The following is a 17,255-nucleotide window of genomic DNA, read 5'->3' as shown; positions in this document are numbered from 1 at the left end:
CTGTGGACTGTGTCTCTTTTCCACATTATATTAGTGTTCCCATATTAGCTCTGTGCCTGGCCTTCAGTAAGCATTTCATAACTCATTAAATAATGAATAATGCTTACAGAACAAATTAATCTAAAAGACCATTGCAACCATGAGGGGGATGCATGAGGCCCACTCTGAGCTTTTAAAGGAAGGACCAGCCTGGCTTTGTTGCTTGTTAGGACAGACGAGGGCACCATGTCCTTGTTCTTCCAAAGGCCTGGGAGAGGAGCATCATGCCATCATTATCCCAGTACTACACATGGGGAGACCAAGGGTCAGAGTGGTCAGGTAATTTTCCCAGTGTGCTTAGATTTGGTCTCAGGTTGGTCTTACCCCCAAGCTTGGGCTATCTCTGGTGGACATGGGATTTCTGCTTTTTGGGGCAAAGATTCAGGAAAGAAGGTGCTAAGGTAAGGTCTCAGAGACCAGAGTCATGCTATTTTGGGTCAGAGTTACAGGCCTGGATGTGGGATCTGGGACCTACCTGGGCTGTCTAAGGGATGCCTCCTGGGAGCTCCCTCGGACTGGCCGTTTGAAGTTGTCCACTCACTTTGTGGGTGCGCACAGGCGACCTGGGTATGGTGGGGAGCACCAGGTGACTCCGGCTTTGCAGAAACAGGCACATCATTTCACCCCCAGGAATCTCTGCTTCCTCAGTGGGAAGATAGCTACGGGAACGTCTTCTTCCTCACCTTGTGGTCTTACTGTGAGAATCAAATCAAATGAAACACACCACACATGCACTTTGAGGGGTGAGACACAGTGCTGTGCTGTGACATCGTGGAAGTCTGCCCTCTCTGGTCCTCGAGGTGCATGCTGGGGGTGAAGAACAGGAGTTCTGTGGGAGTCTGGAGACTTGTGCAGTCTCTTCTCCCCTTGCCCTGTGACCATGGCCAAGTCATTTTGCTTCCCCCCCAGGACTAGTTCAGTTCTCTCAACTATAAATCGTTAGTCATGGACTTAGTAACGATCTCTAAGGCTGCCGCCAGCTCTGGAATTCTCCAGGTAGGAGCATGATCCCAGATACGCTCCATTACTGCTTTTTTCTCCTCCTTGGGGCAAGAATTACAAATGATTCAGGAATTCCTCTTCGGTTCTGGTGAAAGCTGTGACTCCATTTGGGGATTACGCTGAGAAGTGTATAGATTTGTCAAAGCCACCTACTTATTAAAATGGGAGAAAAGATCAATCTTACTGCCAGGGAGATTCGGTCCTACCCTTCACCTTCCAGCTCTTTACTCATCTTGTACCAGCCTCGAGCACCTCTGTCTGATTTGACTATTATAATGGCATTTTTAGCACCTTTCTACCAGAGGCCTTACGCTCCTGAGTGATGTGCACTCAGATCTCTGCTAATCCCCCCGTTCTGAAATACTGTGAAGACACATCATTCCCCACATAGAAGACAGTGAAGTGTTACTGAAAAATGTAACCCAGGCATCCTTGAGCCCCTCAGGCTCTGCCGGTGCCAGGAGCAGAGGTACTGGGCGGAGAGACAGGACTGGGCCGGCTTCCCTCTCCTCACACGCCTCCTGGGGTCCCCGGGTCAAGTCCAGCTCTGGACAGACAGCAGTCACTGTAGGGCTTGAGGCATCCGTTGGGTCACTCCTGGTGATCCAAACCCAATCTGTGAGCCCGCTGCTGCCAAGGCTGTCCTGCGCTTTATCTTTCTGAACTTTGGGGTTTGATTTGAATTATTATAAGGCCTGGGAGAGGAAGTTGAGTCAGGGGCCAGCAAGGCGCAGACACTGATGGAGATCAGCCTGGCTTTAACCATTCGTATTTTTCAAGAGATACTGTTCCGGGCTGAGAAGGAGTTGCTTGGCAGTTAAGAGTCTTTAAGCTTGAGTTAGTGACAGGCCCGCCCCTGGGACAGGCTCTTGCCTCCTCTGGGCCTCTGGCGTCCTCCCTGTGTTGAGGTCTGAACACCTGGTAGCCAGGGCTGGGGTGTTTACGTTCTCAGGGTCCTCCGTGCGATGCCACACTCCTCACCTCTCCAGACACCTGCTCCCCTGAAAGGCAGCTCATCCTCCTGGACAGCGAGGACCCCTCCAGCCTGAGCAGGAAGCGTCTGCACTGGATGGAGCGTGGTTTTCCTCTCCCCGATCCTGTTCTCCTGGTAAATGCCCAGAGAATGGTCTTCCCAGTCATCATGCAGCCACCCGCATCCTCTCCAGGCCTGGGTGCTGGGACCCCTCTGTCATTCCTACAGGAGCAAAATGGGGATTGGAAAACGGCTCTGCAAGCCTCAAAAGGATGCACGCCCCACTGGTGCTCAGATCTTGTGCCCCTGGGGCACTTCTGGGTGCCAGCTAGGCGCAGAAGGGTGACCCGGTTCCTGCTCCCTGTGGCTTGGTGCTGGGAGCATTCCTGGGCAGAGATCCCCTCTCTCTCACTCACCAAATTTACCTGCATCAGCGCTCACCTGGTGTCGGGCTGGACTGGAAGGTAATACATTCACCTCAGAGGACCAGCTTGTCCTCGGAGGACGGGGTACAGCGCTGCCCTCTCACTTCAGTTTCTCCACGTGTACAGTGAATGCCCTGACACCTGTCCGGCTGTGATGCCCCCAAGGTTGAATTCTCCAAAGAGGAGCTGCTGGGCGCGTTCATCTTTCCTGGTTGAGATTCTCGCAGGGTCTGCTGTCCTTTCCTGCTGTAAGTGACAGACGGGTGCTTAGGGTACCCAAGACTTTGATAAATGGTAGCAGCCAGCTGGGGCTGTTGATTTACCAGCCGGATCTCTACCTGTGGAGGCACAAGTCAGTCATCTGTAATCAGAGCTTTTCTTCCCACAGCTGACATAAGGATGCACAGAGCAGGCGCCACGACACAGCTGCTACACTGTAACACTGTAGGATAATTTTGCAAATTATTATTTGTAATATAATCAGCCTTTTCCTTAGGCAATAAAGGAAAATGTTAAATTGCTCACAAACTAATAAAGGTTTATCTTCTGAAACCTCAAATTCTGTTTACTCATGAAACACACACCCCCTCTGCTGACCCACTGGGAAGAAAATTAGCATTTATTTTTGCTGGTACATAAAAACGGGAATGTTTGTTGACATCTTTTGGTGTTAAGCCCTTCCTTACATTGAAAATGATAAAGCAAGAGCCAGGAGCTGGGAGCTATATGGAAGAGGCCTTCCCTACTCTGATTGTCTAAGACTCCAGGGCTTAATTTAACATGTGAGAACTGCTTCTTGTGTGCCGGGCTGTAGGATGTCATTTAGTGTCTGGTGCCTGGATGCTTATAACATGTGTGGAAAACAAACTCCTCCTCAAGCCAAGGAGCCGGGTTCTCTTTCTCCTGCCATTAGAGACTGAAGAAAGGAAAATACTTTCATTTCTCTCCACCACCTCCCCCATGTTTCCACAGAGGGGAGGATCTTATGGAATCTGTGGTGATGGGAAAATGAGATCCCTAGCTGGATTCCTCCTCCTTCAGTTCCTTTTGGTGGCAAAAGAAGTTGATGCTTTGACCCTCTCTTTATTCGTCTCAGGGATGGGAGAGTTTTATTGCACTTAAAAATAATCCAAGTCTGATTTTCAAATGCTCCATAGAGTGACTCAGCGTTTTTCCTGTCCCTGGTTTTCAGGTACGGAGATATGAGGAGACAGATTGGCTTCGAAATCAGGGACATGTGGTACAACCTTGGTGAGTAACTGGGACTTCAGGGCATCACGGTGAATATCATGACTCGGTGGTGGGTGACGCCGTTGGTCCTGTTTGTCAGCTTTGGGGCATCTTAAAAATCTGAACAGCTTCTGTTCTTCCGAGAGCAATTGCTACCTTTGCGATAAGCACTTTCAGTGAATAAGAGTTGGGAGACCAAAGTAAAAGGGAGAAAATCTGATTGGTGGAGAAAACAGAAAAGTCAGTAGTGCGCCCTCTTGTGTCAGGTGAGCAGAGCTCTGCCTTGGAACTCTTGCTCCTGGCCAGCACTACCATTCACTCTGTTTCTCATGAATCAAAGCATGTAGCTCATCCTACTGTTATATAGTCCATCACTTATTGTATTCAGTTTCACATAATCTACCTTCCAAAGGGTTTATTCTCCAACTCAAAACTAGACCCTGTATTTAGGTATACTGCCACCAGGTGGTGGTAGGCTGAGTACTTGTGCAATCAAAACAATAAGGGATATGTGTGTTTAAGAAAAGAAATTAACATAGACATTTATCACTATAAACTTCCCTCTTGGTATGGCTTTTGCTGCATTGCAAAGGTTTGGTATGTTGTGTTTTCACTTTTCATTTGTCTCAAGATAATTTTTGATTTCCTCTTTGATTTCTGCTTTGACCCATTGATTGTTCAGGAGTGCAGTTTTAAACTTTCAAGTATTTGTGAATTTTCCAATTTTCCTTCTGTTACTCATTTCTAGCTTTATTCTATCACAGTAGGAAAGGATACTTGGTATGATTTCAATATTCTTAAATTTGTTAACAATTGTTTTGTGACCTAATGTGTGACATATCCTGGAGAATGTTCCTTGTGCACTTGAGAGAAATGTGTATTCTGCTGCCGTTAAGGGAAATGTTTTGTATATGTCTGTTAGGTCCATTGATCTACAGTGTTGGCTTACAGGTGAAGAAAGATCTCAAATAAACAACCCAGGTTTACACCTCAAGGAACAACAGCAACCAAAAAAAAACTAGGCCTAAGCCTAAAGTCGGCAAAAGGAAGGAAATAATAAGGATTAGAGCAGAAATAAACAAAATAGAGGATAGAAAACTTCAATAAAATTAAGAGTTGGGTTTTTGAAAAGATAAACAAAATTGACAAACCTTTAGCTCGATTACTAAGAAAAAAGGAGAAGAGACTCAAAAAAAAATCATAAATGAAAGAAGAAACATTACAGCTGATGCCGTAGAAATAAAAAGGATCATAAGAGACTACTATGAACACTTACGTGCCAGCAACCTAGAAGAAATGGATGCATTCCTAGAAATATACAACCTACTGAGACTGAATTATGAATAAATAGAAAGTCTGAACAGACTAATAATGAGTAAAGAGATTGAATCATCTTACAACAAACAAAAGTCCAGGACAAGATGCCTGCACTGGTGAATACTACCCAACATTTAAAGAAGAATTAATGCCAATCCTTTTCACACTTTTCTAAAACACTGAAGAGCAGGCAACACTTCTAAACTCATTTAATGACATGAGCATTACCATGATGCCAAAGTCAAACACACTACAAAAAAAAAGAAAAAGAAAATCTATAGGCCACCATCTCTGAGGAACACAGATGCAAAAATCCTCAACCAAATACTGGCAAACTGAATTCAACAGCACATTAAAAGGGTCATATGCCAGGAACAAGTGGGATTTATCTCGGGGATGCAAAGATGATTCAACATATGCAAATTAATAAAAGTGATAGACTACATTAATTGAATGAAGGATAATTATCTCAATAGATACAGAAAAGTCATTGGACAAAATTCAAAACCCTTTCATGATGAAAACTCAACAAACTAGGTATAGAAGGAATGTAACTTAACATAGTTAAGGGCATATATTGTCAACTAATATCATACTCAGTGGTAAAAAACTGATAGTTTTTCTCTAAGATTGGAAACAAGACAGGATGCTCACTCTCACCCCTCCTATTCAACATAGTACTGGAAGTCCTGGACAGACCAGTTAAGTAAGAAAAAGCAATAAAAGGCATCCAGATCAGAAAGGAAGAAGTAAAATTACCTCTCTTTGCAGATGACATGATCTTATATGTAGAAAACCCTAAAGACTCCTCCAAAAAAGTGTTAGAACTAACAAACAAATTCAGAAAAGTTGCAGGATACAAAATGAACATAGAAAAAAAAGTTTCATTTCTATACACACTACCTGTAAAAGAAATTAAGAAAACAATCCCATTTTCAATAGCATAAAAATGAATAAAATATTCAGGAATAAACTTAACCAAGGAGGTGAAACACTTGTACACTGAAAATTACAAAACATTGATGAAAGAAATTTAAAGAGACACAAATAAATGTAAAGACATCTCATGTTCATGAATTGGAAGACTTGATATTGTTATCGCTATCAAAATTCCAATGGAATTTTTTACAGACATTGAAAAATCTGTTCTAAAAATCATGTGGAACCACAAAAGACCCTGAATATCCAAAGCAATCCTGAGAAAGAAGAACAAAGATGGAGGCATCATACCTCTTGGTTGCAAAATAAATTACAAAGCTATAGAAATCAAAACAGTGTGGTACTGGCATAAAGACAGACATATAGACCAGTGAAACAGAAGAGAGAGCTCAGAAATAAGCCCACACATAAGCAGTCAACTGATCTTTGACAGGAAACCAAGAATACACAATGAAGAAAGGAAAGTGACTTTAACAAGTGGTTTGTGAACAACAATAGTGTTGTTAATACTGGATATCCACCTGCAAAAGAATGAAATTGGACTCTTAAGCCATACACAAAAAGCAACTCATAACACACTAAAGATTTAAACATAAGACCTGAAACCATAAAATTCCTAGAAGAAACCATAGGAGAAAAGCTTTTTGACCTTGGCCTGGGCAATGATTTCTTGGAAATGGCACCAAAAAGACAAGTAGACTAAAGCTTTTGCACAACAAAGGAAGGAAACAATAAAATGAAAAGTAATGGGAGAATATATTTGCAAACCCCATGTCCGATGAGGGATTAATATCCAGAATATATAAGGAACTCCTACAATTCTATAGCAAAAAAACAAATAAACCAATTAAAAAATGGTCAAAGGACTTGAATAGACATTTCTTCAAAGAAGACAGACAAATGGCCAGTAAGTACATGAAAAGTTGTTTAACATCACTAATCATCAGGGAAATGCAAATCAAAAACCACAGTGAGCTGTTGCCTCACACCTGTTAGGATGGCTGTTACGAAGAAAATAAATGAAAGATAATCATGTGTTTGCAAGGATGTAGAGAAATTTGAACTCATGTACACAGCTGGTGGGAATGTAAAATGATGTGTATGGAGGTTCCTCAATCAAATAAAAATAGAACTACCCTATGATCCAGCATTCTCACTCCAGGTTATATATTCTGACGAATTAAAATCAGAATCTGGATATCTGCACTCCCATGTTTGTTGCAGCATTATTCACAATAACAGAGATATGGAAACAACCTAAATGCCCATCGACAGATGACTGGGTAAAGAAAATGTGGTGTATATATATGTACAATGAAATATTATTCAGCCTTAAAATAAAAGAAATCCCATCATATGAAAAAAAATGGAAGACCCTGAAGACCACTGTTGGATGTGAAATAAGCCAGTCACAGATGGACAATTACTGCATGAATCCTCACATATGACATCTCTGAAGGAGTCAAACTCATTACAGCAGAAAGCAGAATGGTGGTTGCCAGGGGCAGGGGTGTGCCGAGGGAGCAGTGGGGAGGTGTTGGTCAAAGGATGAAACGTTGAAGTTTTGCAAGATGCGTACATTTTAGAGATCTGCTATACACGTGGTGCCTCAAGGTAATGATCCTGTATTGTACATGTAAAGATGTAAGAAGGTAGATCTCATCTCAAGTGTATTCTTACAGTAAGCAAGAAAAAAGTAAAAATGATAAGACATTAATACAATTAAGTCAATTTTATTAATAAGTGAATTAACTAATATAACAAGGAATTCTCTATTAAAATGTTAGCCACTATGACATGTCATCCTGTTGGTTATGTTCCTTATAAAGGAATAAACAACTGGTGATAATTTGGTGCCTCCTCACCACCTTTATGTGTCCTCTGTGAACCTGGCCTCTCCTAGTTGAGGTGAAGCTCTTCCTGGCACCCGTCCTCAGTTGGTTTTGTGCTGAGGTGCCCCGGGCACCTTTCTTCAGCACCACTCCTGGTCCTGTGCAAGCTCCTGCCTCTGAGTTGCCCAGGCTCTCCTTCCTTCTCTCAGATTGGCAGACAAATCCTACCTTGGCTTGTGGTGGGGAGGGCTTCCACTCTCCCCATCCCCCAGTGACTTTTCTTCTCTAGAAGGAGGCAGGCCACTGCCCACTTTGCTCTCTAGTCACCCCACTGCATCAGGGTTTCGTTTGTTCCACCAGGGCTGGGGCGCCTTAGCCATATCCCAACCTGCGTGCTTCTGGAATAGCGTTCTTCGTGGCTGGAAAGATGCCCTGATGTATCCACATTCCTTGGGCAGAACGAAACGAGGTGACAAAACTAAACACGGTTTTCAATGAAGGCGTGGCATTGGACTCCACCGCCCTCCTGAGGTCCCTTTGAGCAGACAGGGCCAGAGTTTTGAGGGCCAGCCCTGCTACTTGGCTTCGCGGTCAGCACGTTCACAGCGGCTTCTTTTCAACCGAAGCCAGGTTTCCTCAGAGGCCTTTGACTCCTAATCCTTCTTGAGTGCCCGGAGGTCACAGAAGTGTGTGAAGGAAGGCTCTGTCACATCTCTAGGGAATGTTAGGAGAATTTCCAAATATTCTTTGTCTTTCCGTTTATATGAAGGATGGAGTCTTTTTCAAATGGGTCTTCATCCAGAAAAATAAATGTACAACTCTTTGGGCGGGGGGAATCGATACTCTGTGGATAATACTAAGAACATGGAAATTAAGAAGCTTGGTTTAACATGAGGCGCCTGCTGGGTTCTCAAGGATAAAAATCCAGTGCGAGAACTCCCAGGTGGAGAGAAGAAGCTGGAGGGGATGACTTCTCTGCCTGTGCTCTCAGGGGGAGGAGAATCCACTCCCCACCTGCTGTGTGGGCATCAGTCCTGGAGTCAACTGGGGACCCCTTAAGGAAACTCTCCGCTGGAACTTTGCTGCAGCAGCTTAAACGTCCAGCATCAAAGTACTGGCTCTCGGTGTCAAAGTGCCTGGCTGCATCTCCAACACAGAACCTTCCAGGCACTGTCCCGTCCTTGGTCTTCCTGCCGTCCCTGGGGAGAGAGCAGGCACCCTGGGCTCCGAGGGAAGAGACCGGATATGAGTTCCACTTGAGTTTCCATCCTGCCTTGTCCCTGCCTGGCTGCGTGACTCAGTCGGTCTGGGCTTCCCGTACTCAGCTTTCTAGGCTGTAAGATGCAGAGGCTGGACGGAAGTTTTCAAGAGCCTTCTAACTCTGAAGCTCAATAATGCTTTTTATATATATATGGTGCTCAATAGTGCTTTTTATATATGTATGGTGATCTCGGTAGTGAAATGCTAAGGCTCCTCGAACCTTTCATGATTCATTTTAATTGATCCTACCCTGACAGGTTCGTCTGTCCTGTTTCCTGGCAGGTCAGACACTGTGGGACTCCTGCCAGGAAGGTTCTGTCTGTAACCCCATTCCGAGGGAGGGGCAGGTGAGGGCGGGCGGGAACGTTCAGAGAGGTGGCATGGAGGGAGTCGTTGTCGGCTGGACGAGTGGGAGCCCAGTGCTCTTCTAGGTGCCAGAGTCCAGTGCGTGATGGGCTACACCCGCTGTGGCCAGGCTTTTCAGTGCGGACCTGATGTACCTCTGCATGAGGGCCCTCTGAGGTCATCTTTCACCCCGGCCCTTCCAGAGAGAGTGACAACACCTTCTGAATTGTTCAGTGTCACCTCTAAAGAACAAACTGTGAGCTGGTCTATTTCCCGTAAAAGGACCGTTTTAGGTGTGTTTTCAAATGCTTCGTTCCAAAACGCCTTGGTAATATTTTTCTCATCATTTAGGATAAGTAGAGGCAGCCACCCTGGTAGATATTCACACTGGTTTTTAACACACGAAAAGGCGTCCTTCTTGTTTGATTAGTAGCTGCCGTCTCAGCTCAGCTCACCTGGACCCTCCCCTCCTCTCTGACCTTCCACTGAAGGGCCACTTCCTGGCTCAGAGGGAGCCTCCAAAAGCCAGCGCAAGCCCAGGCTGGCCTGACACACGGGCGCTCCAGACACTCGGGTTTTCTTTTCTTTCTTTTCTTTTTTCTTCAAAGTGTTTTCAGGGTCATCTCTGGAATCCCTGAGATGGAGCACAGTTTGAAACTGACTCCTCCTCATTTGCTCCGTGTCTACGATTTCAATGGAAGACAGTGAGATGGGCCCAGGGAAGCATGAGCTTCTCTGTGAAGCCACCTCTGGGCCCTCGTGAAGCCTCCAGTGGTCCGAATGGTTGGTTCTCTCGACATTATGTCATTACGTTCTAAATAGTCTGAGTCAAGTGACAGAGACTTTTGATTTGCAACATAAAGGATACAGTTAAGAGAGCAAATGTCCCATCTCATCCCTGTTCATTGCTGATTGGAATACAGTGATGAATGCATCAGGTCTGTGTTTGGCAGCTTTCTACCAGGACCTTTGACTCCGGCATGAGAAGCGGCCAGGAGGTCAAATGTAAACTGTGACTGTGGTCAGTGAACAGCAAGAAATAATCATTAACCCACGTGATTGGGTTCCTTGCTTACAAAATAATTAAATTATGTTTGAAAGTTAAAAAAAAATGATAAACATGTCAGCTGCTCCCAAGATCTGGCCCAACTTCCCCTCAAAATGGCTAAGGCTAGCTCCGTGGGGTCACCTCCAGGCACCTGGCCCTTTCTTTGCTGCTCTGAATCTCAGGTGTTGGATCCTGCCCTCCAGTGTCATTGCTGAGGATGCCACTCTAGAAATTAACGAGAGCACATCTCAGTTTCCTAAGATGTATACAACCTATTTTCTACACAGCTTTTAAACAAAAAAAAAAAAATTTTTTTTTTCAAATGGGCTCAGGTTTGAGATCATATGGGCAGTCTAATCTAGCCAGCTCCACCAAGAAAATAAAAATAGACGTCAGAGGGCTTCCCTGGTGGCGCAGTGGTTGGGGGTCCGCCTGCCGATGCGGGGGTTGCGGGTTCGTGCCCCGGTCCGGGGGGAAGGCCCGCGTACCGAAAAAAAAAAAAAAAAGAAGACGTCAGATATATTTATCCTCTTACAATTAGTCACGTGTCACTGGATCAGGCCCTGAGCCGAATGTGCTGTGAGACCGTCTCCTTCTTGAGTCTTTCCAGTCATACGTGTGGTGTGAGCGGCCCAGAACCCACGTCCTTGCACAGCACTGGAGCAAGGATCCGGGGTCTGTGTTGCTTAATGTAATGCAAGTGCAGACACGGTGCTGCCCCATGGGACAGAGCAGCATGGGTTTTTTTTTTCCTCCCAAACCTGTCATATTTTGAATGTGAAAGGAGAAATCAAAGGCAGACTCTCTCCCAAAAAAGGCGGGGGGCGGGGGGAGTGGATGTGCTTCTTTACTCAGCTCTTCAGTTATTTATCAAAGCGCGCTCTGTGCGGCAGCCTGCACAGCACCTGACCTCTCTTTTGCGTTCCTCACCTCGATTTACAGTTTGTTTGTTACATACAGCACCCCGGAGCCCGCAGTCTCTCCAGTCTCTCCAGAACAAATGTGCTCGCAGGAAGATCTTTATCTTCCAGGCTCGGTCTGGGACATTTGTCATGCAGGGATTCCCTTCATGGGTATTTTTGGAGACTTGGAAAAAATTGTGTGCTTTTCATTAAAACCCACATACAGGGCTTCCCTGGTGGCGCAGTGGTTGAGCGTCCGCCTGCCGATGCAGGGGACACAGGTTCGTGCCCCCGTCCGGGAAGATCCCACATGCTGTGGAGCGGCTGGGCCCGTGAGCCATCTGCTGAGCCTGCGCGTCCGGAGCCTGTGCTCCGCAACGGGAGAGGCCACAACAGGGAGAGGCCCACGTACCGCAAAAAAAAAAAAACCCACATACAGTGGGGCCTAATCCGTTTGACTGGGTGATGGAAACTTTTGCTCTGTCTACTCTTGTGTATATGGAGATCTTCCTGGGATTAGACGATGTTTAAGGTCCCGGATTTCTGAACACTCATGATTGTCAAGAGATCATCCAGGCACCCAGGGCGAGGCTGTTGACGGGGGAGAAGCCGGCTTCCCTGAGACAGCGCGGTCCGGTTCCCAGGGAACAAGCTCCGTGTTTTGTCTCTAGAAGAAAGACTATCTGTGGGTTTTTAAGAGTTGAGGCGTGGTAACCAGGAGTTTGGCCAAGGTGACCAGAGTGATCCGTCGATTCCCATTGTGATCCGATAATTAGTTTGTTCTTCCTTTGTCTCAAAAGGGAAAAAGAAAAGGAAATCCTCTTTTTCTTGAAGGCTGCATTTCAGGAGTCACCTTGATTCCCATTGATTCCAAACCTGAGTTCATCATTAAATTTGAACAAGAGATGCTCCAGGGGAAATCCATAATGCAAATGCCAAAAAAAAGAAAGAAAGAAAAAAGATGAATACTGGAGAATTGTATCCAACGCTTACTCACCTTGAGGACCATTGGTCCTCCGAGGTTAAACCCTGGGGATATCACTGTGGCTGAAGCTCAGTGCTGGCCCCCAGCCAACGTGTCCTGTGTTAATGGGAGGGGTAACAATCAAAGCTGAGGACACCTTCGTTTTTGGAACATATTTTTCCAATCCCTGCATTCACAACCACTTGTTTCTCCCTTATACGATCCTGGAACAATAAAGGCTGTCAGTGACAGACAGAGCCCTCTGTGATGCTGCAGTTGTGCTTGATGAAGAACTCTTTGTCACCAGCATCTGTTTTCTGAAACATTGGCTTTGACATTTTTTAGGCATAATACAAGAAAAGTGTCACCTGAGAGACTGGATATAATAGCATTTTTAAGAGAATGCTTTGCATCACTTACGTGCTTTTCAGAAACATTAAGCCTTTGGGGAAGCGATGAGAATCATGTTATATTAGGGCCTTAGTCAAAGTATTATTTAGTAAAGGTTAATAAGATTTTAATTATATTCAGATTCCTTGTTGAAGTTTACATTTTATGTACGTGTCCGCCCAATACAAATTTCTGAATACTTTAATTTAGACCACTTATGAGGATTATGTATTTTGTTAAGGGTCTTTATTTATAATAGCCAAATTTGTTTAATGGTTCTCTTTACAGAAATCTGTATTAGCTGAGTTATAAAGAAAATGAAATTATTTAGTGTATCCACTGTATTTCCAGATTGTGTAAAAATATTAGTAACATTGACTAACTCTGGATAAATTACAAGTGCTAATAACAAAATGTCACAAATAACTCATTCAAGCATTTAATTCTTGTACATTCTTCTATTATATGTTGGAAACAAAAAGATATAAATTGTAATGGGGTGAAATGAAAATAAATCAGGATTTTGAAATTAAAGATAAGGCAGAAATTATAAAAGACGACTTCCGTGATGGGACCTGCCTCTAAATTTAATCATAACGCCTTACATAAGGTCAACGCCCCCTTTTTTCAGAAATGAATTTTCCAGCAGCTCCTTCCCTCTGGCAGCCTTTTATCCCTTCAAGTTCTCTGGAAGTTCACCCACATCACTCCCAGCCTCAGGAATTTAGATGTAGCAGGGTGTGGAGGCCACTGCTGGGGTGAGGCAAAATGGCAGCAAAAAACAAAAAAATGAAAAAATGGAGATTTTGAGTTAGCAGTGTCTGCGTCGAAGGCAGAGGCCTCAAAAGGTGTGATACCAAGATTTCCAACAAAATAATTGAAAGAGAAAAGAAAAAAATAAATAAAAAGGCTTGGAGCCTGTAAGAATCCTGTCTCTACTTTCTGGGGCACCCAGTTTAGAAGTGTGATACTCCAGTCATGCTAGATAAAATGACACGTCACTGTCCTCTGCATCTGGGTTATTACGACAGCACACAGATAAGGGAGTAGTGTGGGCAGCCAGCATCGTTTTCTGTTACCAAGAGATGGAGAGGCCTAGTGTCCTGGAAAGATCTCATGACCAGCAGGCAGGGCACGGGGGACACACCTGATGCTTCAGAATCACAGACCCAGGTTCCAATCCTGCTCCACCATATCCACTGAACAGCACGCTGGTTTGGAGAAATTCACAGTTTCCTCATCTGTAAAACAGAGTTCAGAATGGCACCCCCTCTGGGGGAGGATGTTATAATGGGGGCAGGGGTATAGGAGAAATCTCTGTACCTTCTGCTCGCTTTTGCTCTAAAAAATAAAGTCTATTAAAAAATAAAATACGGTCTGTTTTTTAAAAAGAGGAGAGGAATGGTAGCCGTTTCACAAAATTATGTTGAGAATTCAGTGAGACTCTTTCTATGAGGCTTGTCATGTAGTCGTACTTAGTAAGTGTTAGCTAATTTTATAATATTCATTATTAATCATAGGGGCAGAAGTATGTGCTTAAAAACAACTTTTGAAAAGTTTTCTCAAAAGTTGTTTTTAAGCATATACTATTGTCCTTGTGAATCATAATGAATATTATAATCTTACGCTTTAAAAATCATATCTGGACAAGATAGGTGGGATATAAGATTAATAAAGTAGCTATTTTAATAAGCATTATCCAATCAAATAGTAAGTCAAAAAAGGCAGAATCCTTTCTATTTTCACAGCTTCACATTCTGAGGCCTGGTTTTGATTTCTCTGATCAGTCACTCGGAAAGTTATAGAGATCCCTTGACATTATTTACAGAGGTTCCAAATAGTAAACTCTTTTTCATATGATGTTGCAGACAGAAAGGGCCCAAGAGACCACCTGCCCTAACCTCTTCACTTTATCAACTCCTGTTCATTGTTCATAAAATGAGATGCCAAGGGTCCCGTCTCCCAGCCCTGCTCTTTCCAAAATTGGGTACCCGTTAGCTGCTTACGCCCCGATGTGTGTGATGTAATTGTTTGTGAAATGGCATTTGTCGTCGGTAACAGACAAATCATGACTGCAGGCCTTATATTGGGTAGATTTTTTTTTTTAACAGCTTCACTTACACTATTTGGAATACAGTTCACTTCTTATACTAAAGGCTGGACACACTCAAAATTGTTGCCTGTAGGTGAGAAATGGATACATAGTCCCAAGGTCCTAGCATTCAAAATCACAATGATCTGTGTAGTTTTGTTGCTGTCCATTGAAGCTCATTTCAGAATCCTTTATTTAAAACATTTCTGAATAATGCACTTCTTTATTCAAGGTCAACACAAGATAAAGTTCATTCCAGAAATGGTCGGCCCAATATTAGAAATGACACTGATTCCAGAGACAGAGCTTCGCAAAGCCACCATCCCCATCTTCTTTGACATGATGCAGTGTGAATTCCATTCCACCCGAAGCTTCCAGATGGTAAGGACGTGGGTGTGCAGTAAGCGGCTTGGAGAGAAAAGGGGGACAAGCCAGAGAACCTTGAGACTTCTAGATGGTTCTCCAGTTACACATGCTGAATGTGGAAGACATAATTCCCTACAGCTTAAGAGAGAAAAGTCCTAGACTTTCCTTGTGGAAGAAGCCTGTCGTTCTTAGGGAGGATCACTCTCATCTTTAGAGAGCGTTGTTCTCCATTTTTAGCTTTTACTTACTTCTAAGTGGATTCACTGACACATTAAACCTGGGTAAAACTCTCTCTTTGGCCCTCCTTTGTATGTGCACTAGAGCTTTTGATCAGATGTTACTGTGTTCTGTCAGACTGGCTGCTTCTTACTGAGTTACGTTATTTTTAAGTGTAAAGTCTTTGCCTTTATTTTAAGTGTGTGCCTTGGTCTTTTTACCTGTGCAATGGAACTGATGAAAATTCCATAAGGAAAGTGTATGTAAAGTGCTAGAAACATCCTGTATCAACATGAAGGACAAAATCTGAATAATTGATACGTGAAAAGGAACAAAATCTCTTTCCCTGGATAAGTATGGTGTTTACGGATTCCTGGGTGGTGGGTACGCACAAGCTCACACACATGCACATACAATGGATTTCTCCTTTGTGTACTAATGGTTTGGTTATGATGCTTTGCAGGAGGCAAGAGAAAAACCCAGAGGTAGAGGGTCCTCTAAATTGAAAACTACCTCTGTTAAAATATTACAGTGATTCAGGGGAGTTAATGTACTAAGCATTTTACATAAATTTTTGAGGAATTTAGAGAGAAATTCCTATAGTGAATGGAAATCAAAACTGTCAATCAAGGTAACATGATTTGAGTGAGATCCAATATTTAAAGAGAAGGTTTTCCTTCCTCACTTTTGTACTTTCCCGTTTCAGAAGGCTTTAATTGGTCAGTCTTTGTCATTATTGCATGAAGCTAGTAGCCACGAAGAGCAATTTTACTATTTCTCAGAACAAGAGACAGATACAAAGCCCAAAGAAGCCCTGTCTGTGAGTAAGCATGGCATTCAGATGCTGAAGTCTGGGTAGATCCTAAAGCCCTGCCCAGTCAGGAACCACCTGGGTCTTGAGCAAATCACTGACCATCTTTATGTCTCCAGCTCAGAGCTGTAAAATTGGTATGAAATAGAATCTATTCGGAAGACCTGTTGTTAAGATATAAAATCAAACCCATAAAGCCCACCCTTCCTTTCTTCCTTCTTTTCTTTCTTCCTTTTGGGTGAGGGAGATTTCCTTACATTTATTTATTTGTAAAATTAAACTGTTTTGAAAGAGCAGCTGGCTTGGTTTGGTGTGTCTGGTTCACTGTCAGCCTTTGTACACGTGAGGTGTCACGTCGTAAACACTGTCCCATCTTTGTCAACATTGTTCTTTTTGTTTGTCAATATATCAAGGACATTTTCCTCGACTGCAGCGTAGTTACCATGATTTCGAGGATGGTGTAACATTTCACAGAATGAGCGACCTCATCCTTTCTGATCCATCCCCTTTAGTGGGGCATTGAGGTTGTATTCACTACTATGAATAAATATGCGGTGAACATAATCATGCATGTAGCTTGAATTTCTTTTGAAAGTTTTCCTGTTGTACAGTCTCAAAAATACAATTGCTGATTCAAAATATTTTTTGTGACTTTTGACATTACTGCCAATTGATCTTATTGCCATAAGATGTGACCCATCCCTACTCCCACCGGCACGAGATCATGGCCCCGTCTCACTGCCAACTCACCAGAACTAGGAACTGTAATTTAAAATGCTCTTCCCTAGGCTGCAAATGCATCAGATGTTTTGAATTTTGTATGAATCAAGCCTCAAAGAAGGACCTTATGGAAAGATGCTAATAAATTAAAGAATTGGGTAAAGGAGAAAAATGTATTTATATAGATAAATGTTACTAGCCTGGGAATATAAGATCGAAAACCTTTAAAACATTACATCATTTGTCATTCTTTCAAGGAGTCTTTGGGTCAAAATAAGGGCCGTTGGAATTGAGAGTTTGGTTTCTGAATTGTTCTCATCCTCCCATTCATTGTCTCACTCCTGTTTCACCATAGTTTTAAAATGTCTTATAACTGTCTTATGC

General features: G+C 43.4%; 1 protein-coding gene across 2 annotated transcripts in view; it reads left to right on the top strand.

The window, feature by feature from the left end:
* Positions 1-17,255, top strand: part of DOCK1 (dedicator of cytokinesis 1) — a 535,058-nt gene that overhangs the window by 430,288 nt on the left and 87,515 nt on the right. For both annotated transcript variants that reach the window (XM_060098409.1, XM_060098408.1), the window contains exons 32-33: positions 3,632-3,690; positions 14,991-15,139. In XM_060098409.1, the coding sequence (XP_059954392.1) occupies positions 3,632-3,690; positions 14,991-15,139 (208 nt within the window). The remainder of the gene's footprint in view (positions 1-3,631; positions 3,691-14,990; positions 15,140-17,255) is intronic.

This window comes from Mesoplodon densirostris, chromosome 1 (genome assembly GCF_025265405.1).
Source record: "Mesoplodon densirostris isolate mMesDen1 chromosome 1, mMesDen1 primary haplotype, whole genome shotgun sequence".
Classification (NCBI taxonomy): Eukaryota; Metazoa; Chordata; class Mammalia; order Artiodactyla; family Ziphiidae; genus Mesoplodon; species Mesoplodon densirostris.
Note: the sequence above shows the minus strand (reverse complement) of the source record. Positions and strands in the feature narration are given on the sequence as shown.